The sequence below is a fragment of the Taudactylus pleione genome, unplaced genomic scaffold (assembly GCF_031769625.1).
Source record: "Taudactylus pleione unplaced genomic scaffold, aTauple2 ptg000446l, whole genome shotgun sequence".
In the NCBI taxonomy this organism is placed as follows: Eukaryota; Metazoa; Chordata; class Amphibia; order Anura; family Myobatrachidae; genus Taudactylus; species Taudactylus pleione.
The window spans coordinates 1,106,397-1,116,604 of record NW_028284848.1 but is presented as its reverse complement, the minus strand read 5'-3'; the positions used below and the strand labels follow the sequence as shown (position 1 = coordinate 1,116,604).

The 10,208-nt window shown below is 39.3% G+C and overlaps 1 protein-coding gene across 3 annotated transcripts in view; it reads right to left on the bottom strand.

Moving 5' to 3' along the window:
- Window positions 1–1,367: 1,367 nt before the first annotated feature.
- ZEB1 (zinc finger E-box binding homeobox 1) overlaps window positions 1,368–10,208 on the bottom strand; it is a 227,195-nt gene continuing 218,354 nt past the window's right edge. For all 3 annotated transcript variants that reach the window (XM_088447958.1, XM_088447956.1, XM_088447957.1), the window contains exons 8-9: window positions 9,238–9,418; window positions 1,368–3,833 (exon numbers count right to left, since the gene is read on the bottom strand). In XM_088447958.1, the coding sequence (XP_088304084.1) occupies window positions 3,301–3,833; window positions 9,238–9,418 (714 nt within the window). In that variant the 3' untranslated portion in view covers window positions 1,368–3,300. The remainder of the gene's footprint in view (window positions 3,834–9,237; window positions 9,419–10,208) is intronic.

The following is a 10,208-nucleotide window of genomic DNA, read 5'->3' as shown; positions in this document are numbered from 1 at the left end:
GTCATTTCAGAATTACTCTCACAGTTGTATTGCCCTAACGATTGGCCCTTATCAAAGTCACTTAGGTCTTTACACTTACCTAATGTCAGCTTACCGTCTAATACATCATTGACCTTGACATGTGCCATGACAAGATATATTCAACATAATTTGCTTTACATGGGAGTGGTCAAAATATTTTGGCTCTTATGTGTCTATACTGTACGTATGTCTGTTTTCTTTGTCAGCATTAAGGTAAATCGTTTGCACTTGTAGATTAGTGCTGTCAAAAAGCAGGGTTGGCCCAATGGTATCACAGTTCACTTTGATAGTACTCTATGATGTAATGTACAAGGGAATTCCCTGACTGCAATTGTTCATTTCCACATTATCTATATTCTGTGATGTCTCTATCCTTCATGCACTAAAGGTCTACTTTCATGGTCCTTATATAACTATTACCACCTCAGCAGCACCAATACCTGGAACTTAACCTGTTCATCTAAAGTCAAGAGGGCCAACATTCCATTGGTATGCATAGATCCCATCGGCAGTATTATGAAACTTGCTAACAGAGGTTAGTCAATTCATCTTGTAGAGCTTGACACCCTTTATCAGGCACTATACCTTATTCCATTTGTAAATTCCATGGCTTTGCTCACATGCAATCACTGCCAGCTCATGTTCAAGCTAAAAGCTGCATGCTCTCCCTTTTGATGGTCATATATTATTGAATACATCTCTGCTGTTGATACAAGAATATTACAACTGTGGGGCCATAATAGTGATCTAACCTGAGGCCGTTACAGACTACAGTTACATACAGAGACAGTATTACAGTCTTTCCCATTGGATATACTTTGAGCCATTAATTGATCATGTAATGAACCCACCCTATGGTATAGATAACAATGATGATTCCACATGTTTATGGCTTGCCTATAATTATTTTAATTTATTCCAGACTGCAGTCAGTATTTCTTATTTGTAATTTTACTTTATATGGTTAAATATGTATTTTGAAATGAATTTAATTTAACCAGCCTCTGCTCTCACTATCTTGTATTTAATCAGAGCTTCACTATTTTCTTAAAAACCATTTATAGCAAGATATAATATACAAGTAGCATATATCTTTGTATACTAATCATTACTCTTAAAACACATAACTTTTATCTTATACTTTCATTACTAGTACATACCATAAAAACACTGACTTTACGGCAATTCTCCAGCTGACAGAGCTAATGACAGATTGACTAATGTCTGTTTTCAATCATTCTGTCATTTTATCAAGGAAAATTTGTTTGCAGATATAAAAAATACCATATCCAATGTGTAGCAACATAATATATCCAATGTAACAAAATAAGACAGAGACACATAAATACTTGTTGATGTATTTTATTGTGAGAGAGGGAGCTTGGTAAAAAACTAGAAAATGACTATGATATAACAACGAACATAAAAATGCATGTTTTGTTTGTTTTTTTCCCAGCCAAAAAAAAAAACATACAAAAACAAAAAACCCAAACAATAAAACAAAAATAAAACAAAACACATGAATACAGGAACTAATTGGCACAAAAATGTTAAACTTTGTTCCCACTTCCCAACACTGTTTTGTAAAGTTGTCTAATTTGGCTTGCTAAGGACAGTAATTGTGGTGGTTAAAGATAATCTGAAATCAACTGCTTGGCATCGTGCCACAAGTCTCACAGTGAATTTCAAAACTTTGTTTTACATATCAAAATCCAGATAATGGTACAAGAGTTTGACTGTAAGTGTAAATCTAATACATTCCTGTCTCAAGTTACTTATTCTACAGTCCAAGGCAAGTATAAATGTTAACATAACACTGTTAAAATCAAATCTCAATGCAAGAGAACCATTTGTATCTCTACTTTAAATCTTATCAACTTTCCAAAATTTCATACTAAAATATATTATTGTATTAATACAAACTACAGTTTTATACACTAGACTGTGTAATAAATAAAGAAATATAAAAATAAGACACATAAATATAAAAGTTTTCTAAAACTAAAAGGTACAGGTCAGTAAGAAGGGTATTAATACTGCCAGGTTTTGAAGACATACATTACAAAAAAACGTTGCACAGACCTAAACTAAAAGAACTTAAAATAATACTGATAGGTAATTTTAGCTAACACCATTAATAAACAAGGTCTATAATAGTTAGCATTTTGGAGCAAATATTGGCAATTTTTTTCCCACGGGAAAGGCCGTGTTAATAAAAAATAAAGAGAGATAAAATACTTGAATGTACTCTTAAAAGGGAGAAAAAAGCTGTAAAAATAGAAAGAAAACACATTAAAGAATAAAGAATGTAAGTAGATTTTTTTAAAGGGTGTTGGCTTTAGCTAGGTAAAAGAGAAAAAATACCAATACTACAAATGCTAGTGATTACAGACCACCATTAAATAAAGGCAAGTTTCTGCCCTTAAAATACTGAAAATGGCACTTACAGCACAGAAGGTCTTGCATAAGGCCAAGAGGAGATACATAGCTTTAAATCCTTCATATATGTACTATATTTCAAGCAAATACAACACTGATTTTTGCAGTTTTTTTCCCAGAATAAACTGTTAGTCCCTGCAAATAGGAGCTTAATGAAAACTTAATTACAATTTAACCTCATAGATAAGAACACACCACTTACTCCCACACTGCTGTCTTCTTAAGGCTAAAAATATGCTGTAAATTATATTTCTGCAAACTATATTATCTATAAAACTCTACCTTGTCTTGGACATACCAAGGTAGCAGTAATATTTAAAATATGACTTATCTGTAAAGGAATTCTGTAGTGCAGTTATACTCACATTTTTTTTTTATAAAATAAAATACTGAAGCAGATTTAGTAGATGTCTGTAACGATAATAATAAAAAATAAAAACAAAAAAATTAAAGATAAACATTTCTCCCAAATGTACAAACTAATTGACACAATAAAGAAACGTAATACTAATAAAATAAAAGTTTCCAGATGTGTAAATGAGCTGGATGAGTAGGTTCATTAAAACCTGATTAATTTTGACTTCTGAGTCATTTTTTTTTTACTATATATATCTTTGACGTTGCATGTAACAAACTCGTTTTCCTAGATTTTAAAATTGCTGTGAAAAATTTCTAAGTTTGAGATTCAGGCACACCTGGATTTTTTTTTTTTAAACACAGTAGTGAATAGAAATCACAGTATACACACAACTGTGTTTCAGAGAAAAGCATGTGTAATATAGAATAACTTTCAGTATAACGTCAAAAGATTTTTCCATATCGTGGGAAAAAAGAGACCAGCTAAGGGAGGGCAGTGTCATTTTCAGACACGTGATTTTCTGTGGCTTCTGGCTCCAAAATGGGGTTTTTATCTACACATTCTTCATCCTTCAGAGTACCTTCCAATGGTCCTGCTTCAACCCCTAATTCTGTTTCCTCCAGATCATGCATTATAACACATTCTTTTTCATCCTGTCCATCATCAGTGTCTTTTTCGTCCTCCTCCTCTTTCTCACTGTCATCTTCCCGTGTTATGCTCTCGTGTTCGTCAGAGTCTATCTGAGACGGAGAAGCTTGGGAATCCACATGCTCATTGCTGAGGGTCTCTTGCAAAGTTTCTTCTTGCTCCATGCCATCACGTTCCTCTGCCTCCTTCTTGCAGTAGGAGTAACGGTGATTCATGTGCTGCGAGTAGGATCCGGAGTGTGAAAATCTCTTGCCACATTTGTCACATTGGTAGGGCTTTTCTCCCGAATGGAGACGCATGTGTTCAATTAAATGGTGTTTGTGTTTGAATGCCTTTGTACAGATTCCACACTCATGCGGCCTCTTACCTACAAAAATAAAGTTTAAGAGGAAGTTCATTACAAAGGAATTTTGCCACAGCAACCTCAGAGGAGACACTATAGCAATGACCCTCAAATTAAGATCTCCAACATTATAATAAACTATAAGTGCCTGCAAGTTACACTTTTAAGGATATCTGCATGAAAGGGAGGTAGTTGAAATACCGGCTGTCGGTAGACCAGTCCTCATAATGTGGGTGCCAGAATCCTGACACCAGTTAGAATCCCGACACTGGCATCCCAACTGTAAGTAGTGGGGCTTGGGGAAGGCTTAGGGTAAAGTACTAGGGCGGGAGTTAAGTTTAAGATACAGGTTGGGAGGGTTAGGTTTAGGGGAAGGGGTTGATTTGGGGTACTTACCGGATGTTGTCGGTATTTTAACCCTGCCGGGATGCCGGCGTCAGGATTCTGAACACCGGGATCCTGAGCGCCGGCATCCCATACCCAATGAAATTATTGCAGAAACATATTGTTGCTAGCATTTGTCAGATAGGCTCTTAAGAATGGAAAATTATTATAAACCTCTGCAACCAAGAAAACAACCCATGCAGTTCAGGGCCTGCTATTGTCTTTAGCAACCCTACACATTGCAGGAGCAGTATGTCTTAGGCAATTTAAAAAAGATGGACTATTTCAAATATCAATGGTCATTCCAGAATGTTGTACCACCCAGAATGATGATCTTTCTTAGTTACATTATTTTAAGGGAAGTCACCCCTTCAGACAACTCTAAAGTTGCTTGTATAGAAAGAGATTTTGTCGATAAGAAAGCTGCGAACTGGCCGCCAGTATCAATGCACAATATCTGATCTAAAAATGTGTGTGGTCAAAGGCTGACAGCACAAATCAGACCCCATTTTACCCAGTCACTAAGTCTGAGCCCTTGGATGAAGTAGTTGGCATCTGGGACTCTGCCTTGCCCTAGATAGTTTAGAATGACGTCCCACTCAAACAGTAATAATCACTCATTTATTTACATTGACATTTTAACAACAAATTGATAATATTTGTGCAGATGTAGACGCAATAGCAAGATCTACATGTTTCATAAATACATAAATATTTACAAATGATTATCAATAAGACAGAAGATGGATTCAGTTTTAACTTGTTTATGAATCTATATATTGAAGAGAATAGCGTGTCACAAACATGTCCTTATTAGAAAATGTCACTGAACTTTGCTCAAGCAATAGTTTTTGTATATTAAACACTGTGAATGTGAATCCTCTATGGAGTGAATATATTTGTAGAAATTTATATAATTTGATACTGTCAGTGCTCTTATTATTGCACAATCTTTCAATGCATCTCCCTAGCTTAATCCACCATTGTAACACTGTGTATTATAGATACAATATTAGTAGACTCAGCTAATTTCCTAACATATCTAAACTTTATTAAGTTCCCAGATACATAAAAGTTTTCGCCACACAACACTTCCTAGGGCAGTGCTCAATCTAGCCAGTGGGAATATTGGTGAGTCTCTTCCTGATGCGGTACTACTGGTAGCACAGGAGGCAATCGGGAAGCCGACTGCCTAAATACCGGCAGCCGTCTTCCAGACTGTCTTATCCCGGCATGGGTGAAATGCCGGGCGTCTAGATGTAGACGCCCGCATTTCCCCGACGCCGGGAGACCGGCGCCCGGCATCATGATCGTAGTGATGCCGGGCGCCGCGAGCGGACAGCCGCGCGGGGGGGAGGGTTAGGTTTAGGGCTCCCGGGGGGGACTTAGGGTTAGGCACCCCCCCGGGAGGGTTAGGCTAGGGGGAGGGAGGGTTAGGCACCCCCGGGGGGGACTTAGGGTTAGGCACCCCCCCCGGGGGACTTAGGCTTAGGCAGCGGTGAAGGGGGTGGTTAGGGTTAGGCACTTAGAGGGGGGATTAGGGTTAGGCATTTGGGGGAGAAGTTAGGATTAGGCACCCCTAAGGAGGGTTAGGGTTAGGGGGGTTAGGTTAGTCTATACTTACCTATCCACGATCGGGATTTCCAGCGCTGTCGGGCTTCTGCTGCTTCAAACTCTGCTCCTGTCGGGCTGCCGCTGACGGGAATCGAACCGCCGGCCATGCGGCCAGTGGTATATCATACCCATTCCGGGAGCACAAATCCCTGTAATGCCTTGCACCACTCTTCTATGAATATGACACACAAATAATTTACAAGTGTCTATATTGTGGGCAGTGATGCATGAAATGGCTCATGGACCACTCGATCAAATGCCGTGCACTCAACACCAGCTGTTCCCTGCAACTGAACAATGCTGTTACCAGTACTAACATGGAGGAAGTGAGAAATTTCTATGTGGGTAACTTTTATATATTAATTACAATCTCCACCTAAAGAGAATTTTTTTCTCCAGGAAAGATTATTTATTTTCCGATCCCTGGGATGCAACACTATATAGCTCAGGTCTATGCACAGTAACACAGCACAGTAGTTGTAGCTAAGTGGAATCATAATCTGCCTTGATAACAGATTCTCCTGTAATCAATGTTCCATTTGTACCCATCTAGCACTTTTCTGAAAATGACTGAACAGTGCACCCCTCTCCAAGTGGCCGGTATTGCCTTTATTTTGGATTTTCCCATAAGTGACATATCTCCAAATGCTTAATATTTAATGTTACCATTTTTCAATAACTTTTTGTAAGTAAAATAAATCAGGATTTAACAAGCTGGAATAAATTGTCACTTTACAATTTAATTCCTGTGAGATCAGCGGATTAGCTTTCATGCATTTCTATGTATCAGGGTGTACCACAATACGTTGCAATGTAGGCATACACAGGTTTTAGTTGCCATTAATACTACGCAGTTTAGTGAGCAAATTTAATAATATTTCATTGTATTTTATTATAGTAATTATAAATCTGGAGCAAGAGTGTTTGAAAGATGAACTGTTGCAAATTTAATAAAAAAAATAAAAACTCTAAGAAATCACATGTACGTAAGAATTCACGGCCTTTGCCATGAAGCTCAAAATTGAGCTCAGGTGCATCCTGTTTTAAACTGATCATCCTTGAGACGTTCCTACAGCTTAATGGAGTCTACCTGTGGTAAATTCAGTTGATTGGACATGATTTTGAAAGGCATACACCTGTCTATATAAGGTCCCACAGTTGACAGTGCATGTCAGAGCACAAACCAAGCATGAAGTTCAAGGAATTGTCTGTAGACAAATCTGGGGATGGGTACAGAAAAATATCTGCTGCTTTGAAGGTCCCAATGAGCCCAGTGGCCTCCATCATCCGTAAATGGAAGAAGTTCGGAACCACCAGGACTCTTCCTAGAGTTGGCCGGCCGTCTAAACTGAGTGATCGGGGGAGAAGGGCCAAGATCAGGGAGGTGACCAAGAACCCGATGATCACTCTTTCAGAGCTACAGCATTCCTCTGTGGAGAGAGGAGAACCTTCCAGAAGGACAATCATCTCTGCAGCAATCCACCAATCAGGCCTGTATGGTAGCGTGGCCAGACGGAAGTCACTCCTTAGTAAAAAGCACATGGCAGCCGCCTGGAGTTTGCCAAAATGCACCTGAAGGACTCTCAGACCATGAGAAACAAAGACTGAACTCTTTGACGTGAATGCCAGGTGTTATGTTTGGAGGAAACCAGGCACCATTTATCACCAGGCCAATACCATACCTACAGTGAAGCATGGTGGTGGCAACATCATGCTGTGGGGATGTTTTTCAGTGGCAGGAACTGGAAGACTAGTCAGGATAGAGGGAAAGATGAATGCAGCAATGTACAGAGACATCCTGGATGAAAACCTGCTCCAGAGCGTTCTTGACCTCAGACTAGGGCGACGGTTCATCTTTCAGGAGGACAACGACCCTAAGCACACAGCCAAGATATCAAAGGAGTGGCTTCAGGACAATTCTGTGAATGTCCTTGAGTGGCCCAGCCAAAGCCCAGACTTGAATCCAATTGAACATCTCTGGAGAGATCTGAAAAGTACGACGCTTCCCGCCCAACCTGATGGAGCTTGAGAGGTGCTGCAAAGAGGAATGGGCGAAACTGCCCAAAGACAGGTGTGACAAGCTTGTGGCATCATATTCAAAAAAACTTTAGGCTGTAATTGCTGCCAAAGGTTCATCAACAAAGTATTGAGCAAAGGCTGTGAATACTTACAGTATATACATGTGATTTCTTTTTTTTTTTAATTAAATTTGCAAAAATCGCGAAAAAACTTTTTACACGTTGTCATTATGGGGTATTGTGTGTAGAATTTTGAGGACAAAAATGAATTTATTCCATTTTGGAATAAGGCTGTAACATAACAAAATGTGGAAAAAGTGAAGCGTTGTGAATACTTTCCGGATGCACTGTACCTAAATATAGACATTACATACTAACTGTTATGTTACATATCAGGTGGGACGATAATAATTTGTTTTTAGAGAGAGAGCACAAACTGCTTGCTATCAGTCTTGCAATGAATTCATTGTGAAAACAAAGTGAACTACATATTTAAGAAGTTAGATTAATTTTAGTAAATAAATTATTATGTTGTTTCTAAAATATGGCAATTAGAGGTAAAGGTCACTTATAAGATATGTTTTAAAGAATTAATCTCTCTCCAAGTAAGTACCACATCCCACATATTAAACAGCACTAAGCCGTGATCCATCTCCACAGCTCTTATTGGTATAATGTGAACGGACATCAGAAAAAGCCCTATATGTGTTAGCATGTGGATGGCACTGATCATATATATATATATATATTTTTTTTTTGTCCATAGTGACAGGTCGTTAGTACTCTGTAGAAAAAATATCTGCCAACATTCCTGATTTTTACAAATTTTTGATACACTACAAGGATGTTGCCAACAGAATACGGCATAACTCGGAAAGGGCGTATGTGTATAAAATCTGTGTGATACCTGGTGTTTATATTTGTGAGTCACTGTAAGGACTGACCAGAATGGAAGACTTTGACGTAGCTTGCCAGCTTGACAGCTTATTGCAATATTTAAATGAAATACATAAAGAGTGTAATTAGGTGAGTGCAGAGCATATATTATTCTTGTCATTTAAATGGTGTGGCCACATACCTTTGGTATCGTAAATAGCTGAGTACCGTAGATTAAAGCGTATTGTGTGTGTATGCATGTATATATATAATTTGCTACTGTGCGAAGCCGGGCGGGGTCGCACACGCACGCACACACAAAGTATCCCCAGTGACAGGTGCCTTTTTTAAAAAGAACAGTATTAAAAGGCCCTAGTAATCTACAGAAAATATATCTGCCAACAGTTGTGATATTTGTTACACTACAGGGATGTGGCCAACAGAATGTGGCAACACGTGGGAAAAGGCGTATTAGGTTTGGGCAGATGTTGGAATGGATTATGTGGATCGGGGGCATGGGGCATTTATGTACCCACCTGTATGTTCATATTTGTGCCTCAGCAGTGAGCTGCTCTTCTGAAATATTTTATCACAGAGGTCACAAGCGTACAGCCCATTCTCCGTCTTCTTCAGTTTCTTTTTAGGTGGAGTAGAATCAGAATCATTTTGATCTTCTACATTTGACACCCCCTCCGAACTTGTATCTTGTCTCTCATCCTGATATGAAAGATGGAGAAAATACATGAATGGCAAACTATAACAGCAGTATAAGCTACACAGCAAGTGGCTAACGTAATCATTTGGATTAATACATGCTGCAATTTGATGCTTGTTACATCCCCAGAATGACTCGTTTAACATAATTACTATGATCAGATAATATAGGAGTCTGTAATTTAACTTCATGCACAATGTTGGCAATATTCCTAGTTGGAACGTGACACTTTGCTCAGAGCTATGAAATTAGAAATACACAAATTTGAGTTCTGAATGTGCATTAAAGGAGACAATCCTAATGGCCCACTCCATGTATAACAAACGGAATGGGTATGTTATGCCAGCTGTCGGGATGCCTCCTGTCAAAATACTGACAGCGGCATCCCGATTGTTGGTATCCTGACAGGGGTCGGATAAGTATACTTACCCTCCCCCTTCTCCCCATAACCCTCTCTTCTTGTGCCTAACCCTAACCCTCCCCACAGCGCACACTAGTCCTCTCCATTAGTGCCTAAGTCTCCCCCCTTCACGCCTACACCTAACGCTCCACTCTTAGTGCCTAACCCCCCACCCCCCAATGGTGCCTAACCCTAACGCTCCCCCCTAGGGCAGTGTTCTCCCCAGAATTTTTTTCCAGCCGGGTGGCATCCAAAAGTAGTCAGGATGGGGCCTTCGCAATTATGTGCGCCCCGGGAAAATGGGTATCTCCCTTACCATTCCAGCCCGACAGGTCTCAGGCTGCTCCCCCACTGGCTCCCAGTCAAAAGTGCCCATTATACAGTGCCCCCTG